Source organism: Heterodontus francisci, chromosome 18 (genome assembly GCF_036365525.1).
Source record: "Heterodontus francisci isolate sHetFra1 chromosome 18, sHetFra1.hap1, whole genome shotgun sequence".
Lineage (NCBI taxonomy): Eukaryota > Metazoa > Chordata > Chondrichthyes > Heterodontiformes > Heterodontidae > Heterodontus > Heterodontus francisci.
The window spans coordinates 43,202,864-43,228,926 of NC_090388.1; the positions used below are offsets into that span (position 1 = coordinate 43,202,864).

General features: G+C 44.3%; 1 protein-coding gene across 6 annotated transcripts in view; it reads right to left on the reverse strand.

The window, feature by feature from the left end:
- The window catches only part of LOC137379576 (fatty acyl-CoA reductase 1-like), a 220,300-nt gene extending 206,791 nt beyond the window's left edge, over positions 1–13,509 (reverse strand). For 4 of the 6 annotated variants that reach the window (XM_068050606.1, XM_068050601.1, XM_068050602.1 and 1 more), the window contains exon 1: positions 13,359–13,509. In XM_068050606.1, coding sequence (XP_067906707.1) covers positions 13,359–13,367 — 9 coding nt within the window. In that variant the 5' untranslated portion in view covers positions 13,368–13,509. Of the gene's footprint in view, positions 1–11,736; positions 12,132–13,358 lie in introns of those variants that run through there. The other 2 variants (XM_068050605.1, XM_068050603.1) reach the window with 1 other exon arrangement.
- Positions 13,510–26,063: the final 12,554 nt, after the last annotated feature.

Genomic DNA, 26,063 nt, shown 5'->3' on the forward strand with positions numbered 1-26,063 from the left:
AGATCATTAATACAGGCCTCTGGATCACTAGACAAGTGATGTTACCACTATACTACCATACCCCATGCCATTGCTTCTAATATTGTTGTTCAACAGAGTAGGTATCAAGCTGAAGACAACTAGAGAGCTACACTAATATCCAGAGGTCATTAATCCACGGATGTATCATAAACATGTAATTTCCTCTATGTGTTTGCCAGTTCAATTTCTTCAACTTATCACAATAGCTCCTCCAACACAGTTTCCTGACAATACCATAACAATTACTGCAAAGAAATGTTGATGTTGGTCATTCTATGCAATATGATTAGGGGGATTGATTGAAATGAGTTAATAAGCCCAACAGCATGAAGGAGTTGCAATAATATGACAAATTATTAAACCAAAATCCTATTTACTCTCTCATATCGTCAGGCTCCCAGCTATTCTTTCAGGTAAAGGCATTACCACCTATTGTTAAATATTACAATCTTCAGTTGTAGTGCAAATGCAATATTCCATGGAGTACTAGGGTAGTCATCACCATGGTCTTTTGTACATTAAGCCACTGATTTAGATGTTAGCCATGGCTCAGTTGGTAGAACTCTTGCCTCTAAATTAGAAGATTCCAAGTTCAAGCCCCACTCCAGGACTTGAGCACAAAAATTAAGGCTGTACAGTACTGAGAATGTGCTGCACTGTCAGAGGCGCCACCTTTTGGATGCGATGTTAAGCTGAGGCCCCATCTGCCTGCTCAGGTGGATGTAAAAGATCCCACTATTTCGAAGAAGAGTAGGGGAGTTATCCTTGGTGTTCTGGCGAATATTTATCCCTCAATCAACATCACAAAAAACAGATTATCTGGTCATATCACATTGGTGTTTGTGGATGTTTGCTGTGCCATGTCTCCTACTGTAAAGTGCTTTGAGACATCCAGTGGTTGTGAAAGGTGCTATATAAATGCAATTTTCTTTTTGATCTCAGCTGTGCTGCTGTGTGGAGGTACTGAGTGCAGGCCAGACTCAAACCAAAGAAGAGTCATTCTCAGCCATTCGCACATACTCCTAACAGGTGGTTTCAGATTGATAATAGGAGAGACATAGGAACTGGTCACCAACCCTCTCAGGCAGTCACAGTGTATTGCACAAGGAGGGCCAAAAAAAGGGAATCTCAGCAGTGTAAAAACAGAGCCAATATACCCCAAAACATTTGAGTTTTTTAAAAATAAAAGGAGCCCTGATAATAGAATTCCTATACATGCAGCTTGTCCAATGCCTGGCCCAGGGCCTGAATGCAGCCTTCTTCCCAATTTCACCTGCTGAAATGATAACTACCTCTTCACTCATAACCCATGCTCCCACAGGACCCCTGTTCCCCACCCACAGGTAAATTAGGAGAGCGCAATTCATGAAAGGGGAGCTGCAATGTCTGTAAGCCAGGTTCTAACTGCAGTGAAAGGCATGTGTCTGCCAGTTGCACTCATGCTGAGAAAATCAGCAGCGTTGTCTCGTGTATTTTATTCCACAACTCGACTGTCAGTGCTGCTGAGTATCTCCTGAGGTAAGTCATTTTTGTTAAAATCTCGCACCTCACTTATCTATAACTCTATACAGGGAGTGGGAGGGGAATATTATCATTAATGCTAAGCCATCTCACCTCAGAATGACTGGGTGACCCAAAACAGATCTCAAGAAAAAACAAAGGACAGATAAGCTACTGCTGCCCCAAACCACAGAAGGCTAAACAGGAGACTTTCATACACATCCCACCAACCAGAATACAACAGGCTGCCCAGTATCCTTTCAAACCCTGCCACAGACACATTCCAATTGAATCTAACCCACCAACCTAACTCCCAGTACTGCTGCCTCCTCCCATCCACAGATGCAGAAATAGAGGGTAAGAAAGAAAAAGAGAAAAAGGAAAAAGATGGGCGAGACAGAAGTGCAACAGCGTAAAAATATAGAAGTGAATGAGCAATGACTCAGCAGAGTAAGAGACACATTCATAGTTGGAGGAGGGAGACAAATTGAAGTGAAAGAAGCAAAAGACATACACAAAGAGGTGAAAGAAACAAATATAAGTAAGTGAAAGGGTAGAGAGAGACATGCAAAAACAGGAATGAAAGACGAGGCCCTTACACTGTATGAATTAATCACATACAGCTCACATATGCAAGGATCTAGCCCAATACTCCACTACGGCTGTGGTAAGTAACATAGAAATTCCGTGTGCTTTTACCAATCTCCAGCCAAATGGTGGAAGCCATAGAGAAATGATGTAAATCACCGTTTCTCTGGTGTTTCCACCATGTTAAAACAGTAATTATCTCTTATTACACTGTTAAAAAAAATGAATTTGCTCCTGAATGCACTAGCCCTAACTTTTTCAGCCATTTATTTAGTGCAGGATTAGTGGCTAATTACTTTGAATTCACACCTTTAATTGGGCATGTGTGGACACCAGAAGTTGCTGTTAGGTTTGCCCTGTAATAATGGTGAGCACGGACAGCTTTGCTGTTATTACTGAAGCAAAATTTGGGCCGTCCCAAGCTTTACACCATTTGTACTGGCACTGCAAATAGAAAGTGAGATGAAAAGGGATAAAGTTGTCCCTTTTTATCAAGCTCAAAACCAAATAGAGTATGAATAGAAGGAAGGCAAAAGTACAGATAAAGTTGTAGTTCTGGGCCCTGAAATTGCAATGTTGCCACACCAGCACAGGCATCGGGAACAGGTAGCCTTACTGAAATTTTAAAGGCTAGCCCCTCCTAATAGTTGAATAGATACCAATTATTAGGACTCAGATGCTGGGAATTAACCCTAGCAATCAACAATACTGTCAAAAAGATTTATAAAGTGGCGCAGTGGTTCGCACCGCAGCCTCACAGCTCCAGCAACCTGGCTTCGGTTCTGGGTACTGCCCGTGTGGAGTTTGCAAGTTCTCCCTGTGACTGTGTGGGTTTCTGCCGGGTGCTCTGGTTTCCTCCCACAGCCAAAGACTTGCAGGTTGATAGGTAAATTGGCTATTGTAAATTGCCCCCAGTGTAGGTAGGGGATGTGGTGGGGAATATGGGATTAAATGTAGGATTAGTATAAATGGGTGGCTGTTGGTCAGCACAGACTTGGTGGGCCGAAAGGCCTGTTTCAGTGCTGTATCTCTCTATGACTCTATGTGTACAAATATGGTAGCCTCCTTATCTAAACAATTAACGCAAGGAGAAAAATGCAAACAAATGTCTGTTTCCACCAAAACAAATCAAACTTTTCAATGTATTTTTGGAACAGAAAAGTATCTTTAAGAATCCAACTGCAACAGGCTAGACCACTGGCTTAATATTTCACCCATTTTTTGTTTTACAGACGTGAGCAGCATCAGGGTTGGGGAAGAGCTTGACAAAGCAATGCGAATTTCAATAAGCAACCTCATTAACCCAACCTGCCCTTCATATGGAAGCAAATGCTAGCCAGCAACACAGCCCGCTTTTGGCCCTTTTGTTCTGCCATTAATTATGGTGGCACAGTGACTCCAACTTGTATCTATCTGATATCCCTCTATGTGCTCACCCTGCACCCACCGCCTTCTCCCTCCCCCACCCCAGTAAGACCCAGTGCCACCAGTGGAGCCTTGATAGTCATTCATTGAAACATGACTAACATTGTCTCCAAATTATGAGGCATAATACGAAGTAGAAAGAACTAAATTATGCTATGACCTCTAGGGCTGAATTTTATCAGCGCAGAGTCAGCGGCCTTCCGACATGGATGTGCCACCATAGAGCCCCCACAATATTACGTGCAGGGGCTTATTTAAATGGAGGGGACGGAGCGGCCGCCCCAATGACGCAGAGGTGTCATTTTATGGACCTCCCCACCATGATCCACGATGCCGAGAGGCTGTAAAATACAGCCCTTAGTGTTCAGTTTATAAATTGTAGAAATTTCTGGGCACTCTACTCAGAAAGGTGAGTTTAGAAATCATAACACTGGTGGTTTGCAGAAAAAAAATAACTTTAATTTATATAGCACCTTTCACAAGGCAACAAAGGACTTTTGAAATTCAGCCACTGTTGTAATATAGGGAAATTCAGCAGTCAATTTGCATACAGCAAGGACAGAAACACAAACAGCAATGAGATAACTGAGCAACTATTCTATTTTAGTGACGTTCATTGAGGGATAAATATTGGCCACGACACCGGGGAAAACTCCCCTTCCTGTTGTCAGGAAAACCCTATATGTCAAATGGGAAATATTCATTACATTAGTTGGAAACTTACATTAGACTTTAAATGGAAAATAAAACCCTACAGTAACTTTTAAAAAACTAGCAGCCAAGTTGGCTACTGCCATTTACATCTGAAATACCAGGAGATTGAACTGGAGACAAAAAGTTTAACAAGAAGCCCCGCCAGGACAATAGCTAAGTAAATGAATTACCTAAAATGGTTTCATTAGCATGACAGTCAAGGCCATCCTCACACACTGACTTTGAAAAAGCCAATCCCCTCTCAGTGTGAATTGGTTTCCTGGAACCTGTGGAGTTAATTCCGAACCTTGTATCTCATTAAAAACAAAGGGGAGTGACAAAACCATGTGACCATCTGTCCATTTTGGAAGAAACTGGGAGCTGTTACACAGACAAGCAGTAACTGAGTGTACAGCAGCCTTCTGTAAAGTGGATGATCCAGTAGTCTTCAGTTGAAGCTGTATTCTTGAAGTTCTTGGTTTGTCAAAGTGTACTTTGGCTGGCTTGCTGTGCTCAGAGTTTTCCTGAAGGCAGAATTTGTAGTTAGTTCTCTTCACCTGGTTGCTGGCTGTAGCGGTCAGTAGGCTGCTGCTCCCCTGTCTCTCTCTCTTTCTCTCTTGTAGGCCTAGAAAAAATGGTCAAGCATTGTTCTATACCCAGCATGCTCTAAGGCAGCTAAAGATAAGTGCAGAACGTGCTGTACGCACAACACTCTCCCCAGAAAATATCAAGAAAAAAACCATCTGCGACTGGGAGACCCTCCAAGCCTACTGACTGCTACAGCCAGCAACCAGGGGAAGAGAACTAATTATAAATTCTGCCTTCAGGAAAACCCTGAGCACAGCAAGCCAGCCAAAATACACTTTGACAAACCAAGAACTTCAAGAATACAGCTTTAGCCAAGGACGACTGGATCATCCACTTTACAGAGTGTATTTAAGTTCCATCTATTCTGGACTTTAATCCAACCACCAAATCTGTTTCCCTCTGTAATCTATTTGTGTGTGTGATTCTAATGTGAATGTGTGCGTTAATGTGTCGCGTATTTTTAAATCGGGTTAGAGTGTTAAGTATAATAAACTTACTTCTTTCTTGTTTATACTCAAGAAAATCTGTCTGATTGGTTCTTTCACCATCACAGGAAAGGATTAAGGTAAACCACTTACGGATGTGGAAAGCACAGCCACTGTTTAAAAGGAATAAACTCTGTTGCAGTCAAATAAGAGGAAGGGGCAAAAGGGGAGCCTGCGACCCTCTCCTCACCTGGCTATAGTAGAAACTTGGTGGCTAACGGGATCGTAACACAAAGTCAAACGAGAAATTGGAAGTGGGAAGCCAAATTGATCCTTTATCAAAATTTGAAAAACTTCTATACTGGTTTTCTTGTGGTTTTTGCTGCTAGAATACTAACATGTCCACACTCGAGGCCAGTACCCTCCCAAGCCAGTGTGAAGTACTTGGGATGAGTTAAATGCCCTATCTATTGAAGAGTTGAGGAATGTAGCTAGGCAGTTAGGGATTACTTTTTGTGCAAAAGCTAAGAAATCTGAAATACTAAGACTTGTGGCCAACCATTTTTCACTTGAACCTGAAGATTCAGAAACAGGGTTAGAGTCAGGAACAGACAGGGTAATGTTAGCAAAATACAATTAGAACAGAGGAGACTGGAGTTGGAATTCCAGAGAGAGAAAGAACAGAGAGAGTATGAAGAAAGGGAAAAAGGGAAGAAAGAGAAAAAGAGAGAACTTTCCAGAAGGAGAAGGAGAAAAGAGAGCTAAGGTGGCTTGAATTAACTAGGGGGTGACACAATACCTCCAGTGAAAGCATGGCTAGTGAGGAAGCTACCCCTAGCTGAGGGCCATGTGCTGAGCTCTTAAGTTCTCCCAGTTGATTCCAAAGTTCAATGAAGGAGATGTGGAAGCAATTCTTGTCACTTTTGAAAAGGTTGCAACACAGCTGAGATGGTTGGCCGAGAGCTTCACCCTGTTGTTACAGAGCAAGCTAACAGGAAAAGCCCATGAGGTTTATTCACTGTTGCTAGATGAAGGTTCATCAGATTATGAGATGACTAAAAATGCTATCCTCGGGCATATGAGCTAGTACCGGAAGCGCACCGCCAGAAATTCCGAACCCTCCGGAAGCAACCTGACCAAACTTACCTCGAGTTTGAAAGAGTTAAGCAGCTTGCTTTTGACCAGTGGATAAGGGCACTCAAGGTACAGCTTATATATGAAAACCTCAGAGAAGTGATTCTTCTCGAGTAGTTTAAAAACGTTCTTCCCCTTTCTATTAAAACCCACATAGAGGACCAAAAGATTCACAGAGCCAGTCAGGCCGCAGTTCTGGCTGATGAATTTACTCTCGTACATTAGTCCTTACCCCAAGGGAAACTCTTCCCTCATCAGCCCCACAAACCCAAGAAGGATAAAAAGTGGGAGGGTGATAGCAGCCTGAGCAGCCCTGGGCGACAAAGGAAAGCTGGACACACAGGGGACCCTCCTCAAGCCAAAAAACATGGTGCTGAGAGCAGGATTGAAACCGAAGACCTGTGTGTTTTCTCTGAGCTGACTGCTGGAAATTTCGGGGAAAACCTGTAGGATTAATCAAGGCACACCAGACCAGGTCAGATGAAGGGACACTAATGGAAAGCACAGCAGAGCAGGCTATGGCTTTAACTGCAGCAGTAAGACCCACTGAACATACTGCTGTGGGTGTGGGAAAATTTAACAAAATCCCTGAAAGTTATCAGGATTTTGAATCCCAAAGGAAAGTAAACCCATGCCCCTTGAGTGAGGCAAGCAATCCCATCATCATATTCAGGGATACAGGGGCCACCAGATCCCTTCTGCTGGAAAAAGGCATGACTTTTCCCCAGAGAGTGCCGTGAATGCTAGGGTGTTAGTGAATGGTATCAGAGGGTGGCCCCTACCTCTATATTGGGTGCACTTGGAGTACGACCTAGTTTCAGGACCGCTGACTGTGGGGATTGTCCCGAGTTTGCCTGTGGACGGGATCGACCTGCTCCTGGGTAAGGATCTGGCAGATGCGAAGGTGGTAGCTTCCCCAGTAGAGGTAGGGTCACCATAAGAGGTCAGAGAGACGGAGCAGTTGCAGGAGACGGTCCCCAGCATATCCCCTGACTGTGTGGTCACTTGGTCGTTGGCCAAACCAGCTCCCTCAGATGAGGCTGGACTTGCACTGCAGCCAGATAACCCCACTGTCTGGTTTTCTGAAGTCTGCTCTTGAGAAGTTAGAGAACCCAAAGAATGGGTTAAACCGATCTTCCCTAGTTAAGGGTCAGCAAGCCAACCACGTATTGAACAAGTTAGCACAGACTGCCCAGATTGAAACTGAAGCATAGGGAGTCCCTGAATGCTACTAGTTAAAGAATGAGGTGCTGATGAGGAAGTGGAGAACTCCTCACAGACCTGCAGATTAAGAGTGGACAGTGGTTCGCCAGATAGTGGTGCCACTGAGGTACCATAAAGAAATATTAAGAATGGCCCACAAGCTTCCAATGGCTGGACATGTCGGTGTAAGGAAAACCAAAACCCGCATAAGATAGCATTTTGACTGGCCTAAACTCCACAAAGATGTGGTGGAGTTCTGTAAAACTTGCCACACGTGCCAGGTTGAGGGGAAGCCACAACCTGCAGTAAAACCTGCACCCCTAATTCCCATACCGGCTTTTGGGGACCCCTCCAGCTGAGTGCTGGTGGATTATGTGGGATCCCTGCCAAAATCAAAAGGGGATAGACAAGCACAGGTCTGTCATATAGTTAGGGAGGAAGGGGACAAAAAGGGCAGTGAGGACAGATTAAAGGAGGGCCGGGAGGATTCCCAAATGGAATCCCCTGATTAGCCAATCCGAAAATATCAGAAAAATTAGACCCCGCACTCTCCTGCGTAAATGCAGGCCAAAGAAGCACCCTACCGAAGCTGCTGACAGCATTTACAGAAATCTGTAAGGACAGGGAAAGTTCCCAAAATGGCAAACCAACAGTGAGGGTGATGCCTCACCTAGTCTAAGTGCCGCAGGGGAGTGCAGTGAAAGCTGGACAGATACCTGCAAGCAAGAATGTCCCAAAGGACGTGGGGATGATCAGCAAAGAGACCCTCCCCACAGTAAAGAGAAAAGGGAAGCAAAAATGGTCTAAACAGCTCTTGTGTGGCTCACCAAAAAACTAAAAGTGATGTCAGGGTGGATCTTCCTACTGAAGAACACAGTGATCAGGGCTCAAACCCAAAGCTAATTAAACCCAACAATTTCAATTCAGAAGTTAGCAAGAACAAGGGCCCAGAGGAAATTTCAGATATCTCACAGAGGCTTAAAACCAATTACCACTACAGGGAGAAAAATTGTCAAGGTACTGGAACCTGAATGGTAAAGCCACGTGTAGCAAAAACAGCAGGTGAGGGGTTAAAGCTTGTACATACAGGAGAACTTGCTTTAAACAACAATGGAAATTTGCAGACCCTAAGCTTCACCGACAACCAACCATATGTTTATTGAGATGCACATTCGCAGGGTATTACAAATTGATACCAGAGAACCCCTAACCCCATCTGACAACACGTGACCATCCCAGACAAAACTCCCAAAAAATTAAATCAGCATTGCTGTTGCAGAGAAAAAGCAGCTGCAGAAGTTCAAAGATTAATGAGTGAATTTGGGGAGTGAATGAGAATGAGTGTGTGTTTTCCTCTTTTTTCTTTTCCACCACTTCAATGAAATGCTCCCAATATTACATTTCTTTCTGCATGGTATGGGGGTGTCAGGAAAAACCTATATGCCAAATGGGAAATATTAATTTCGTCAGTTGGAAATTTACATTAGACTTTTAATGGAAAAAACCCTATAGTAACTTTTAAAAACTAGCAGCCAAAATGGCCACTGCTATTTACATCTGAAATACCAGGAGATTAAACTGGAGACAAAAAGTCTAACAAGAAGCTGGGGTCATTCTCCTTGGAACAGAGAAGGCTAAGAGGAGATCTGATTGAAATGTACAAACTTTTGAGGGGCCTGGATAGTGTGGAAGTGAAGGGCCTATTTACCTTGGCACAGAGGTCAGTGACTAGGGGGCATGGAAGTAAAGTGGTTGGTAGAAAAATTAGAGCGGAGTTGAGGAAACATTTTTCACCCAGAGGGTGGTGGAGGTCTGGAACTCACTGCCTGAAAGGGTAGTTGACGCAGAAACCATTAACTCATTCAAAAGAAGTCCGGATGTGCACCTCAAGTGCCGTAATCTGCAGGGCTACGGACCAAATGCTGGAAGGTGGGATAAGAATGGATGGATTGTTTTACGGCTAGCACAGACATGATGGACCAAATGGCCTCTTTCTGTGCCTTAAACTTTCTATGATTCTAAGCCCAGCCAGGACAATGACTTGCTCTAAGTGGTTGAATTACCTAAAATGCCTTCATTAGCATGGCAGTCAAGGCCATCCTCACACACTGACTTTGAAAAAGCCAATCCCCTCCAAGTGTGAATTGGCACTCTGGAAACTGCGAAGCCAATTCTGCACCTTGTATTTTATTAAAAACAAAGGGGGTTGAGAAAACCAGGTGACCGTCTGTCCATCTTGAAAGAAGCTGGGAGTTGTTACACAGACAAGCAGTAAATGAGCGTACAGCAACAGAAGGCTGCTACTCCCCTGTCTCTCTCTCTCTCCCCAGAAAACATCAGGAAAAAAACCATCTGCGACTGGGGGACCCTCCAAGCCCACTGACTGCTACAACCAGCAACCAGGGGAAGAGAACTAACTACAAATTCTGCCTTCAGGAAAACCCTGAGCACAGCAAGCCAGCCAAAATACACTTTGACAAACCACGAACTTCAAGAATACAGCTTTAGCTGAAGATTACTGGATCATCCACTTTACAGAGTGTATTTAAGTTCCATCTATTCTGAACTTTAATCCTATCACCAAATCGGTTTCCCTCTGTAATCTATTTGTGTGTGTGAGATTCTCGTGTGAATGTGTGCGCGCGAATGTCTAGCGTATTTTTAGTATTTTTAAATCAGGTTAGTGTTACACATAATAAATTTACCCCTTTCTTATTTAAACTCAAGAAAACCTGTACGATTGGTTCTTTCATGATCACAGTAAAGGGAAAAGGTAAAACACTCACTGAGGTGATAAGCACAGCCACTGTTTAAAAGGATTAAACTCTGTTGCGATCAAATAAGAAGGGGCAAAAGGGGAGCCCGTGACTCCCTCCTCAACTGGCCGTAACATTGTTTGCAGAAAGTGCCTTGAGATCATTTACGATCAGGCCTCAGTAAAACGTCTCATATGAAAACAGCACTTCCAACAGTGCAGCAACCACACAGTGCTGCTTGAAGTGTCAGTCTGCATTACGTGCTCAAGTCTCTAGAGTGAGGCTCAAACCCTTATCCATGCATTTGTTACTCCCAACTTGACTATTCCAGTGCTCTCCTGGCTGGCCTCCCATTTTCATCCTCCACAAAGGTGAGATAATCAAAAACTCTGCTGTCCATATCCGAACTCGTTTGAAGTCCCTTTCATCCATCACCTCTGTGCTCACTGACCCTACACTGGTTCTCGGTCCCCAAATGCCTCATTTTTAAAATTTACATCCTTGTATTCAAGTCCTTCCATATCTCAACCCTCCCTATCTCTGTAACCTCCTCCAGCCCTAGAACCCTCTGAGAACTCGGCATTCTTCCAATACTGGCCTCTTGTACATCCCTGACTTCCTTCGCCCCACCAATGATGGTCATGCCTTCAATTGTCTAGGGACCTAAGTTCTGGAATTCCATCCTAAACCTGTCCATTTCTCCTCCTCTCTCTCCTCAAGACATGCTGTAAAACCCACCCCTTTGATTAAACTTTTCGTCATATCAAAACAACCTGTGATCTAAACTGATGACTATTTTAATACATCTTCCGTTGTAATGCAGACTATCCTGAGGATTACTACTGAGGGTACTTATATTTATATGCAACAAGCTATTAAAATAATCTGGACTGACAAACTACTGCAGCACTGAGGGAGTGCTGCACTTTCAGAGGTGCCATCCTTCAGATGAGACATTAAACCAAGGCCCTGTCTGCCCTCTCAGGCAGATGTTAAAGATCCCATGGAATTATTCAAGGAAGAGCAGATGAGTTATCCTGGTGTCCTAGCCAGCATTTATCCATCATCCAACATGAAAGAATGAAACTCCATATTTGTAAAAGTACATTTTCAATGCCAGAGAAAGTGATTTGACAGTAATTAAGACTTATCACACCATTAAAAAGGCCTAACTTTCTGTGCTGGGTTTAGTCTGTAACTAACATGCAAGTACAGGAACTTCACATCATTTAACTATGCATCTGCCTGAAGTTGCTGCCCGATTTGCGCATAAATAATGGTGGGAACCGTTTGCCTCACCGTTACTTTTACAGTAAATGCTGCATCATAAATCAGTCTACATAGCCCAACTGCAGATACACTGAAGATCAAATGTGAAGGAGTTAAATCGAGCTTCTACTAACCAGCCTTTGCAACGATTAAAATGGAAAAGAAGGAGCAATAGATTTATCTTCTTCAGGCACTGCTTCCTGAGTCAGTATTATAGCAACCATGGAAAAGAAACTGTTAGTCGAACAGCAATTGGGCACGCGGAAGCCAAATTTTGAGTAACCACATCTTAAAGGATGTGGTGACACTTTGTAAAAGTAGTTTTCAGTGAAGCCAGTCCCTGGGACAACCAGTAAAAAGATCATGTAGAGACGCGGCGGCATAGTGCCATCCCAGCGGATATAACTGTAACGGCATAATCTTTTCCAATGCTGTTTGCAGATTTCGGATTTGAATTCTTGAGTTTAGAAAGGAAACGAAACGGAATCAAACATTAAATTTGCGGTGCCAGAAAGAATATGATATCCCATAGCGCCACTTGCAGCGACTTGCGAAACAGAGGTCTGGAGGCACCGCCCCAGTACACAGACGCAGCATAAATCATCCCGAACACGCTCTCAAAGGCTTAATGCTCGATAATTTATTCAGTGACAGTCATTTCCTAAAAATCAAATCAATCTCTTCGGATGGCGATGCTTCTTTGATATACAAGTGATGAAATAATTTAAACATTCGAGCACGTTACTGTATGTAACACGAGGTTTCTGCTCAAACACCAAGACTTGTGTCAACAGCCCCATGAACATTTAACAGCGGCTCGGCTCCCGCTGCCCCAGGGCACTGATATGTGAGCACTGCATCCGACCTGGTGCAGATGTGTTCGCTCTGTCTTAGTCCTAATATTATGCAACCTTTTCGCTTCCGCTTGTTTTACTACATTCATAACTACTGCTAAATTAATGTAGTCCTTAAAGCAAAAACGAGGAGCCTTAAAAATTCACGTTGTACCAAAATTAAGATAATTTCACTTGGGTTTAAAACAAAGAATTTCTGATTGCAACAAATCGACACAATAAGCAAACGCGGCAACGCCGAGTTAACAGGCTGATATCAAAAAAGTGCGACTCGGTAAGGAACAGCTAGATGGAGGATTGGAGGTCTTTGGTGGGTGGTGGATGGGTAGATGGGCCGAAAGGTTCTCCTCATCCGCTTGCAATTTGTGGAAACTGTCATCTTATATATTCATATCATTTACTTTCCGTGCGTGAGAGGATGCTCATTAATGCGGGGAGCGGGGGAACTACAGTCAAAATGATGTTACTAGTCTGGGTGGGGATACTGAAAAAGCAAACATAAAAATATGTAATACTTGTTTTAAAATATAACACGTGGAATGCCAAAGGAAATGGCCAAAGGAAACAGTCCATAATGTCCAGCATCTGCAGCGGTTCCCCACCAGGTCTGGGGTGTTCCCAGTGGCTTTCCCCTGAAACATTATCGCGGAAGCTTTTTTGGTGTATTTTTCAGTTTTACACCCAGCTCCTCCGATCCTATTTTAAAAATATGTAATTACACGATCACAGAAAAATTGGACAGCCTCTGTCCATTTGCACATCCCATGGCACGGTATCTGCATTCATTAATAGTGTTGCTGGCTTTTGCAAAAAAATAAAACAAATGACAGACGGCTCCAGCTTGGAAGGAACAGGTGAGTTTCCCAGGAGTAGAGAAAATCGAGACGGGTGATGGTGCTTACCGTGTACATGGATCGCTGTGTGCGGCGCTGCTGCGATCTCGCGCTGCTTTAACACAAGCCAGCGGATCGAAGAAGAAGTGATCGCCGCTGCTGAGGCTGCTGCTCCCGCCCGGTTCCTCCTCCCGCAGCGCAGGCGCTGCTTTCACAGTCACTTACACCAACCAGTCTCCGCCAAGCAGCATTCAAACAACTCTTACACACAGGAGCCGGCAGTTGTTTGCTCTGGGACTTGTAGTCTTTGCAAACAGATCGAGCAGAATTCTCTAGTATGTTAGTAGTACATGGTATGGATGAAGAACCTACTTTCAAGGATTTCAGTGTCATAATCCTATATTGTTCAAATAGGTTTTAAAAGCGTCACTTTTAAAATTTAAATCCTTTACACTTGTCATCTTCACAGATAGCATTAGAATACCGCGGGGAATATCATTGCAGCCTACTGAGACCAGATATAGACTTCTTATTTACAAAACATATTACGGGCAATTTTTGACGATAATAAACATTACCATACACTTGTACTTGAAGCAAAAATGCACATTGTAGGGGATTATTGCATTTTTTATGTGGGGTTCATGGGCCATGAAGAGAAGACAACTATCTGCCCACTTATCACAGGCTGAATTGCAGTAACTTGAGGTAAAGGTCATAACCAAGTGTACGTTGCCATTTCAACCACGTTTTATTACCACTGTAAGTAGAGCCATAGCGGATTAGAGGTACGCACTCCTTTCCAGGAGTGCCCCACCCCACACTCAGTTGGTGATGGAGGTCTGGGACGGGTAGCAGGGGGAAGAGAAACAAACTCTTATTGAAAATTCATAATATAAACAGGCTGCAAAAGTAGTTTCAGCACTACAGGTATGGTTAAGAAGCAAAATGGTGTCCAAGCCGCTCCCAATCACTGCCCACCTCTGCACAGCACATGCCGAAAACTATGTTGTTGAGTACTTTAGTGCAGATGTTATTTGTGTGTGCCAGAAACATGCAGAGAAAGCAGATTGTGTTGTCAGTCAGTGTGTACTGCTGATTTGACCCCCGACCTGTCATTTTTGACCTCGCCGCTCTAGTTAATGCCCTCTGTTAAACACGGACAGCTGAACATGCTCCTTGGCAGTGACAATGGGCTCTGTGGCATTTCTCTGTGCAGAACTCATGTGCAAGCTCATCCACCGGGGAGCTAGCATCCTTGCAATCCTTACCCCCGGTCTGGCTGCAACCCATTCATGCCTGGTGATTCATCACAGGCAGATCCCACCTCTTTGCTGCCAGTGTCTGAGCTGGTGGCTCCAAGTGTCAGATCAAGTGACTGTGTTTCTTTCTCCTCAGTCTGTTCTCCCTCAAGGCCTTCAGCCTCCCACACCATTGGCTGGCTAGACAGCAGCTCTTGGGTATCTGAAAGTATAAAAGGCACAAAGGCAAGGTTGGGGTGAGGGAAGTAGCAGAGAAGCAACAGGTGCATGGTTACACCATTTGCAGCTTGTACATCATAATAGATTACAGGATGAGGATGAAGTGGGATTTGAGATGGTGCATTAGGCAGAAATATACCGGCATCCTTGATGGCTTTGGTGATGCAGCTGGCCATGGCCTCAGTGATGACCATTCCAATTATTTCCAGCACTGTCTCCTCCCTGGGGGTGAGGGCACACAGCCATGCCCGCCCCCTGCTAGTTACCTGCTGTTGCCATCTATTATGGGCTACCTCATCCTGAAAAAATGAGCAAAGAGTGTCAGTGAGTGTGGGCACTCAAATGTAACATTTCAGGAATTATCTGCTTGCCATGTACTGCTGTATCACCATACTACATACAACTCAGCAGGATATAGCAACAGCTGCAGATGCAAAGGCAGCAATCATTTCCAAATTGCTGGTTCCTTAAGCTACACAAAATAATAGATTGTATGTATATAGACATTTGCGCACCCACTACAAATCCTGTGGCTTGCTTGAATATAAAAAATATTATTTCATCATCTGAATAGCATGCAAATACAATAAGAAAATAATGTACCTCAATGCAAATGTAATAAAACTTTTCGAAAGGAAGGTGAAACAATTGATTTCATGATAATATGAATTGCGCAATGTAACCATGGCTGATGGCAATGCCAAATCCCAACAGAGAATAGACTGAACAAAGGACTTGTACAGGCAGAGATCTAACTGAGCAGAAGTTTGGGAAGCAAAAAAATGTTATCAATGGTTGGACCAGTCAAGGGGTACCTTGACATTTCTCAGGAAAGAACTCTAAAATTATAATAGTATGATGCACTGACCAGGTGCAAGTCATGGGAAGTTGGGAAAGGATTGTGCACAGCAGCCACCAGCTGCAAGCCAGCCACTACTGGTAGGTAGGCTAGTGTCTTAGGATGTCAGCGGTTAAATTTCCTAATGAGCTGTGCAACTGGACATTATTTTCTTTTTGATATATTTACAATCCCAGAACTGATATTTGTCATCCCTGTTAGTTTTCACTGTGTATTGAATGTTTTCTTTGTTTTCCTTCTGAACAACAGTTGCTTTATTTTCTATGCATTGAAAGAAGGGCTAGCTAAATGATATTAAAAATAAATTAATTTTATTAAGTTTTGCAACGTGACATTTTATTTTACTTGTTCCCTCATTTACTTGTGAAGCACATGGTGATGATAATGGATGGGCCCTATAGTAACTGCTCGCCTAAATAAATGCATTGGTAGATGGCTGCGTAGCCAACTGCAGGATTTCAGGGGTTACCAGAATGGGTGGTTAACAGTAGTGGACTTGTATTAGTGCCAAGAATTTTTATTATACTCGTATAATACATATCTGGGTGTTGGAATTCTCCACACAACTCATTCCACCTTATAACTTCATATATAAAAGAGGAATAGTGACCTGATGTTCTATTTTCAACTGAAGGCAGGTCCACTAAGGTCTATATCCCAATACAACTTAGTAGAGCACACAGAACGCTGGTCCTTCATCGTGTACCAGCTGATTCTTCATTAACCACCACTACTTCTTCCCTCACCATTACACTTTGCTTCCCTCTGTGCTTTCTGATCCTCATCAAACTGTGGATCTCTCTCTCTCTCGATGTAACATCCTCATTGTCCACAGGTTTCTAATCATGATTCATGCCATGATATCACTATGGGGCAAGGCGAGGAGGCAGGCCCCAAGAACTACCTCAGCCAGTACAGGGACTGAATCTGCACTGTTGCTGTTATTCTGCACCAACTCTAGCCAACAGAGTTAACTGACCTCTATGGATTACTCACAAGCTGTTCAATTGTACTGGTACCTGTGCCAATTAGTGATAACAATTGTTGCTCAGTTGTGTGCTGACTTTTGAGTGTAGCTGGTGGTCCACTGGTTTCTCCTTGTTCTGTTAAGACAGTGAATGAAACATTATAAATACATCAATACACAAATACTGCAATCTTATTGCCCATTCTATTATGAGGCCCATTAATTTACTGTGACTGAATAATTCAGATTCTGTTTACATTACATAGAATTCTACCAGTATTTTGTGAATTACATCTGCAATTTAACCCATTTACAAACATGCCACTGATTTATAGCAAATGAATAAATTCAGTTCCTTTGTATTACTATATATTTAGGTTTTCTACTGTGCTTTTGGAAATTGCTGAGTTTGGTGACACCGCAACTGCAAAGGGCGAACCTCCAGCACATGTAGTTGCTGTGCTTGTGATGTCAAAGCCAGCGATATCCCTGGCAGCTGCCTGCATCAAAGATGGTGCGGATCTAACAAAGAGAGAAGGAGGGAAGGAGCATGTCTGCTGGGTTAGAAAGTGAGATGCCAAGTCCTGGGGGAGCAAGATGCAGCCAAATTGACGGTGTCTGGAAACGGCAGGAGACCGGAGCATCATGCGGCACGGCATGCAGAAGGGGGGGTGGCGAGGGCTCTGGAGAGGGGCAGAAAGACAGGTGGTGGAGGAAGTGGGCCAGTGGCATTCAGGACATCTTCCCGAACTGCAGGCAGCGAGAGGTAGAGGAGGAGTGATTGGCAGACTGTTACGCAGAGCCGGAAAACACAGCCAAGCAAGCAACATCATCACTCACAGTTGCAACCAGTACTGGCACTGGCTGATGGGCACACACCAATGATGTCAGTGGTGGGAGAAACCACGCATGCGCCAGCGGATGCAGTGCAAGACGAGTGCGCATGCGCAACTGTGCTTGGTGCCTTGCCATCGGTGTCAGGAGTTACTGTGTTTGGGGAGATCTCATTTCAGGATTTTATTTTTCCATGGAAACTGTAAATCAGTTGCTTCAATTATTAGCCCCATTTATGCAGAGCGTGTACGAGCATCCTATGCAACATATTGAGAGCATTACAGAATACCTGAGAAATAGGTTACTTACCATGAAAGCTGCCCTAATGTCTAATATTCACAATTCCAATATCTTCTAAACGCAAACAGTTCAACTATTGTTTCTTCATAGGTTGCTAATTCCTTCAAGTATACTGTGTCCTTTTATTATGTCTTCATTTTTTCTTTACATTACAGCAAGTGAATTGGACTGTGGAAATTACCTCTTGCTCAATGTGGCATGTAAAACGTTATTTGCGTAACCATGCCATGTCTTTGCAATAGTCTTGCTAACATTTCTATGTCAATATAATGCAATTTTGCACACATTTTTGAACAACTACAATTTTTTCTCATGTGCAAATATATCCTGCATTTATAATTTACAATTATATTAATGCCTTAGATTGATGGTTGTCTTAGTCATATACCCGCTTTTGGACTTCTGACATTTTTCATGATGGAATATTGGTCTCCCTCACCATAAAATATGCTTGTGTCACTACCACATTTTTCCTGTAGTTGCAGGCCTTATTGTTAATTTGGTCTTTTCACTGTTGTTATTGAATTATTTTTGCCCAGAATATTATTCACAGCTGGATTTTTATATATAGAATGATATGAAGGGCTAAAGAGCTAAATTATAAGAATATTTATTTTTTTTATTTAGAGACACAGCACTGAAACAGGCCCTTCGGCCCACCGAGTCTGTGCCGACCAAGAACCACCCATTTATACTAACCCTACAGTAATCCCATATTCCCTAGCTACACTAGGGGCAATTTACAATGGCCAATTTACCTATCACCTGCAAGTCTTTGGCTGTGGGAGGAAACCGGAGCACCTGGGGAAAACCTACGCGGTTACAGGGAGAACTTGCAAACTCCGCACAGGCAGTACCCAGAATTGAACCAGGGTCCCTGGAGCTGTGAGGCTGCGGTACTAACCACTGCGCCACTGTACCGTTACAAAAAACTTGGCTTGTATTCCTTATCATTAATCTGGCTTTTTCACCATTGCTGTTGAGTCATTTTTGTCATGAATATTATTCACAGCTGGATTTTTATATATAGAATGATACGAAGGGCTAAAGAGCTAAATTATGAGAATATGTTACAAAAAACTTGGCTTGTATTCCCTTGAGTATAGAACACTGACGAGTGATCTAACTGAGGAGTTTAAAATGATAAAAGGATTCAATAGGGTAGATAAGCAGATACTATTTTCTCAAGGGATATGGAGCAAAGGCAAGTAAATGGGGTTGAGGTACAGATCAACCAAATTCAAGGCTCTCAGATAGTGACACCTTGAAAAATAGATCTGTGCACTTGCTAAGGTTGAGGAGGAACTGCAGCAATCTATGTAAAGGATGGGACCCCAGTACCATAAAATATGAATTATATCAGTTATATATTTACTTGTTCATGGTTAGTTTGATAAGTTCATTTAACAGTGTAGTACTTACATAGTTATATACATTTACATAAGATGAAAATTTCTCACCTCATTCCCTGAAGGGTGGGACCATTTTTGGGTCGGGAACTCGACTGACTGATTTGCACGCCATGTCATTGTTCTTTTCCAGAGAAACCGAATTATCATCACTCCTCTGGGCTCTCCGATCAATTGCCTTGTTAGTCCTCCCAAAATGCATCACCTCACTCCTCTCAGGAATAAATTCCATTTGCCACCACTCTGCCCATCTTACCAGCCCATCTACATCATCCTGTAATCTAAGGCTTTCCTCTTCACTATTTACGACACCACCAATTTTCATGTCATCTGCAAACTTACTGATCATACCTGATATATTCACGTCTAAATCATTAATGTACCCTACAAACAGCAAGGGTCCCAGCACCGATCCCAGAGATACACCACTGGTCACAGGCTTCCAATCGCAAAAACAACCTCAACCATCACCCTCTGCTTCCTGCCACTAAGCCAATTTTGGATCCAATTTGCCAAATTGGAATCCCATGGGCTCTTAACTTCTTAACCAATCTCTTAACCAAAAGCCTTACTGAAGTCCATGTAGACTACATCAACTGCTTTACCCTCATCTACACATATACTCACTGCCTCAAAAAATTCAATCAAGTTAGTTAGACATGATCTCCCCCTGACAAAGCCATGCTGACTATCTTTGATTAATCCCTCCCTCTCCAAGTGGAGATTAATCTTGTCCCTCAGAACTTTTTCCAATAGTTTCCCTATCACTGATGTTAGACTCACCAGCCTGTAATTACCTGGTTTATCCTTGCTATCCTTCTTGAATAATGGTACCACATTCGCTGTCCTCCAGTCCTCTGGTACCTCTCCTGTGGCCGAAGAGGATTTGAAAATTTGTGTCAGAGCCCCTGCTATCTCCTCCCTTGCCTCACATAACAGCCTGGGATACATCTCATCTATCACAATCTCCCTCCCTGATCTCTACACTACATCGTCCTTCTCCAAAGTGAACACAGATGAAAAGTAATCATTTAAAACCTGTCCTCCGGCTCCATGCACAGATTGCCACTTTAGTCCCTAATGGACCCTACTCTCTTTCCCTGGTTATTCTCTTTCCCTTAATATACTTATAAAACACCTTAGGATTTTCCTTTATCTTGCCCGCCAGTTTTTTTTCATGCCCCCCCCCCCCCCCCTTTGCTCTCCTAATTACTTTTTTAAGTACCCCCCTACACTTTCTATACTCCTCTAGTGCCTCCACTGTTTTCAGCGCACTGAATTTGCCATTAGCCTCCTTTCTTTTCCTTATCCAGTCCTCTATATCCCTTGACATCCAGGGTTCCCTGGACTTGTTGGTCCTACCCTTCACCTTAACGAGAACAATTGACCCTGAGCTCTCACCATTTCCTCTTTGAATGACTCCCACTGCTCTGATGTAGCTGCTCCTAGTCTACTTTGGCTAGATCCTGTTTTATCATATTGAAATCGGCCTTCCCCCAATTCAGTACCTTTATTTCTAGTCCATATTTGTCCTTTTCCATAACTACCTTAAATATTGCTGAGTTATGGTCACTATCCCCAAAATGCTTCCCCATTGACACTTCTACCACTTGTCCGGCTTCATTCCTGAGGATTAGGTCTAATACCACCCCTTCTCTTGTAGGACTTTCTACGTGCTGGCTGAAAAAGCTCTCCTGTATGCATTTTAAGAATTCCGCCCCCTTTAAGCCTTTTGCACTAAGACTATCCCAGTTAATACTGGGGAAGTTGAGAACCCCTACTATTATTACCCTATTATTTTTACACCTCTCTGAGATTTGTCTACATATCTGCTCCTCTATCTCTCCCTGACTGTTTGGAGGCCTGTAGTACACTCCCAGCCAACTGACTGCCCCCTTTTTGTTTTAAGTTCTACCCATATGGCCTCATTTGAGGAACCTTCTAAGATATCATCCCTCCTTCCTGCAGTAATTGACTCCTTGATCAACAGTGCAATGCCACCTCCTCTTTTACCCCTTCCCCCGTCACGCCTGAAGATTCTATGCCCTGGAATATTGAGCTGCCAGTCCTGTCCCTCCCTCAACCATGTCTCTGTGATAGCAATAATATCATATTCCCATGTGTTAATCAACATCCTCAATCCATCTGGCTTGCTAGTATGACTCCTTGCGTTAAAATAGATGCAATCCTGCCTTGCATTATTCACTTGTGTCTTAACAGGTCTATATTTGTGCTGCCTTCCAGACTGACTCAGCTTATTTTCTATATTTGACTGTGCATCACCCCCTACTGTACCTCCACTCTGTATCCCATCCCCCTACCAAATTAGTTTAACCCCCCCAACAGCACTAGCAAATCTCCCAGCAAGGATGTTGGTCCTGTTCCGGTTCAGGTGCAACCCGCCCAACGTGTACAGGTCCCACCTTCGCCAGAAACAGACCCAGTGATCCAGGAAATTAAAGCCCTCCATCCTGCACCATCGCCTCAGCCACACATTCATCTGTTCTATCCTCCCATTCTTATACTCACTAGCACGTGGCACCGGGAGTAATCCAGAGATTACAATCTTTGAGGTCCTGCTTTTTAATCTGCTACCGAGCTCCCTAAATTCTTGTTGCAGGACCTCATCCCTCTTTCTACCTATGTCGTTGGTACCAATGTGTACCACAACCTCTGACTGTTCACCCTCCCCCTTCAGAATGTCCTGCAGCCGCTCCGTGACATCCTTGACCCAAGCACCAGGGAGGCAGCACACCATCCTGGAGTCACGTTTGCAGGCACAGAAACGCCTATCTGCACCTCTTATGATAGAATCCCCTATCACTATAGCTCTCCCACTCCTGTCCCTCCCCTCCTGTGCAGCTGAGCCACCCATGGTGCCACAGATTTGGCTCTTGCCAACAGTATCCAAAGCAGAAAATCTGTTAGACCCAAGGGACTCCTACACTACCTGCCTAGTTCTTTTACTCTGCCTGGCGGTCACCCATTCCCTTTCTGCCTGAGCAGGCTTTAACTGCGGTGTGACCACCTCCCTGTATGTGCTATCCACGATAATCTCAGCCTCGCTGATGCTCCACAGTGTCTCCAGCCACTGCTCCAGATCCAAAATGCGGATTTCGAGTAGCTGCAGCTGGAGACACTTCCTGCATACGTGTTCGCTCTGGACACTAGAAGTATCCCTGCCTTCCCACATTGCACAGGAGGAGCACTCCACACTGCCGAGCTGCCCTGCCATGACTTACCCTTAATTTATCCCCTTAAATTACCCTAAAATTAGATTATTTACACTATGGACCTTGACTCCCTAAAAAAAATACATAGTATATTAAAAAAAACTGTAGATTTCTTTTTACTTTGAGTTACTTACCTAGCTATTTAGAATTATTCCCTAACAGCAGTTACTCACCAACCAATCACCTTGCAGCTTTCCTGTGATGTCACTATTGATTTTTTTTTTCTTTTTTTCAAAAATTCCGGCGCACCTGGACTCCTCTCCGCTCCACTCCTGGAAGGTAAGTAATTAGGTTGCGATCCTCAGGCTCTATTTATCCTCTTCTCTCGCTCGGCGTTCTCCCCGCAGGTCCGCTCCGCTCCCAGAAGTTAAGTGGTACGTGGTAAGCAACACCAAACTTTAAAATGGGGATAAAGATAGCTTCAATTAACGTGCATAGCATTAAATCCACTATGCGATGTGTTTCAACCTTGGACTACCTCGCCAATGTCAAAGTTGACCTGCTGTATCTGCAGGAGTGTGGAATTCTGCACCTCAGCACCTACAGGCGATGGTCGCGATAGTGGTCTCACGGGCCATTGATCTGGTCAGGGGGAAATTATTCCTGTTCCTCCGGCCTGGGTATTTTGTTGCGGGGAGGCAACTTCACCTTCTCCAAAGTTAAGGAAGTGATGGGTGGTCGCCTCCTCGTAGCAGACGTAATGTACAACAATGCTCCACTCCGGTTAATCAACGTGTATACCCCGGTTCAATGCAGCGAGCGGCTGACTGTATTCCAGCAGCTCCCACTGCTGCTGGTGACATCCAGGCAGGTCATTCTAGTGATGACTTCAACTGCATCATTAACGCAGCTGGACAATCCAGCAGTGACGACAGCAACAACAAAAACAAGAAATGCTGGAATCACTCAGCAGGTCTGGCAGCATCTGTGGAAAGAGAAGCAGAGTTAACGTTTCGGGTCAGTGACCCTTCTTCGGAACTTCGGAACCAGTGACGACAGCAAACTGGATGCTATGTCCAGATTCCTAATGAAAACAGTACAAGATGCCAAGCTGCACGACGTCTTCAGCAACCCTGCAGACGGAGTGCAGTGTAGATACACCTGGTCAAGATCGGATGGGTCTGCCCATTCCAGGATTGACTTCCTGTTTGAGTCCTGTGCTGTCACGGTCAGATCCACTGACGCCAAGCCAGTACTCTTCTCAGACCACTGCTTCTTACAGGCTGACTGTCACTTACAGGACGACCTGTGGGTTGGCAGGGGGACATGGAAGCTCAATGCTACACTGCTAACCCCAGAGAATGTTGAGGAACTCAAAAGGCATTACAAAAGTTGGAGAACAGTGAAACCCGTCTTTGAGTCTCCAGTGCACTGGTGGGAAGCGATCAAGGAGAACATCAAGAAGTTCTTTATCTTCAAAGGTGTTCAGAGGGCGAGAGAGAGACAGAGGGAAATGTCCCGACTCCAGAAAAGAATGCAAAATCTGCTCCGGCTGCAATCAATGGGGGTCGAGATCAAGGAGGATCTCCAAGAAGAGGCAGCTGGCCTCGCTCTTTGCCATGGAGGCCTCCAAGATCATCTTCCAGTCCAGAGTCTGCTCCGTTGAGCAGGATGAGACGTGCTCATATTTCTTCTTCCAAAAGGTACAGAGAGCTCTGTGATCAGCAGCCTGAAGGAAGAGGATGGCTCGGTAACGTCTTTGCAGTCTGACATACTAAGGAATAGCAAATCCTTTTATGTTGGGCTGTACGACATGAAGCCCATTGCGAGCACGGCCTCCCAGTCCTTCCTGTCATCTATCACGGAGGTCTTAGATGACAGCATGCAGGAGAGTCTGGACAAACCGCTAACTTTGCATGAGCTGACAAAGTCCGTCAGGTCCTTCGAGTCGAGTAAAACCCCTGGAAGCAACGGCTTACCAGTTGAGTTGTATTCGGCTCTGTGGGACTGGATCAGCCCAGACCTGCTGGAAGTGTATGAGAGTATGCTTCTGGCCAGCAGCATATCAGAGTCCATGAGGAAAGGCATCATCACCCTCATCCAGAAGCGGAAGGGGGAAGAAGGCGGAAAACAGAAATTGGCGGCCCATCTCACTGCTTAATGTAGACTACAAGATTCTGTCTAAAGTCATCACCAGTCGGGTCAAGTCTGCTCTGGAGCTGTTGACTCACCCTGACCAGACCTGTACTGTACCTGGCAGGAAGATCCCTGATAGTCTCGCGCTACTCATGGAGAGGGACAGGAGCAGACGGGATGGGAAAATATTTAATTGGGGGAGGGGGAATTACAATGCTATTAGGCAGGAACTGGGGAGCATAAATTGGGAACAGATGTTCTCAGGGAAATGCACAACAGAAATGTGGAGGTTGTTTAGGGAGCACTTGCTGTGACTGCTGGATAGGTTTGTCCCGATGAGGCAAGGAAGGGATGGTGGGGTGAAGGAACCTTGGATGACAAGAGATGTGGAACAGCTAGTCAAGAGGAAGAAGGAAGCTTACTTAAGGTTGAGGAAGCAAGGATTAGACAGGGCTCTAGAGGGTTACAAGGTAGCCAGGAAGGAACTGAAGAATGGACTTAGGAGAGCTAGAAGGGGACATGAAAAAGTCTTGGCGGGTAGGATTAAGGAAAATCCCAAGGCGTTCTACACTTATGTGAGGAACAAGAGGATGGCCAGAGTGAGGGTAGGGCTGATCAGGGCTAGTGGAGGCAACTTGTGCCTGGAGTCGGAGGAGGTAGGGGAGGTCCTAAATGAATACTTTGCTTCAGTATTCACTAGTGAGAGGGACCTGGTCGTTTGTGAGGACAGCGTGAAACAGGCTGATATGCTCGAACAGGTTGATGTTAAGAGCGAGAATGTGCTGGAAATTTTGAAAGACATGAGGACAGATAAGTCCCCGGGGCCAGACGGGATATACCCAAGGATATTAAGGGAAGCGAGGGAAGAGATTGCCGCGCCTTTGGCGATGATCTTTGCGTCCTCACTGTCCACTGGAGTAGTACCAGATGATTGGAGGGTGGCAAATGTTATTCCCTTGTTCAAGAAAGGGAATAGGGATAACCCTGGGAATTATAGACCAGTCAATCTTACGTCGGTAGTGGGCAAATTATTGGAGAGGATTCTGAGAGACAGGATTTATGATTATTTGGAAAAGCATAGTTTGATTAGAGACAGTCAGCATGGCTTTGTGAAGGGCAGGTCATGCCTCACAGCCTTATTGAATTCTTTGAAGATGTGACAAAACACATTGATGAAGGAAGAGCAGTGGATGTGGTGTATATGGATTTTAGCAAGGCATTTGATAAGGTTCCCCATGGTAGGCTCATTCAGAAAGTAAGGAGGCATGGGATACAGGGAAAGTTGGCTGTCTGGATACAGAATTGGCTGGCCCATAGAAGACAGAGGGTGGTAGTAGATGCAAAGTATTCAGCCTGGAGCTCGGTGACCAGTGGTGTTCCGCAGGGATCTGTTCTGGGATCTCTGCTCTTTGTGATTTTTATAAATGACTTGGATGAGGAAGTGGAAGGCTGGGTTAGCAAGTTTGCTGATGACACGAAGGTTGCTGGAGTTGTGGATAGTGTGGAAGGCTGTTGTAGGTTGCAACGGGACATTGACAGGATGCAAAGCTGGGCTGAGAAGTGGCAGATTGAGTTCAACCTGGAAAAGTGTGAAGTGATTCATTTTGGAAGGTCG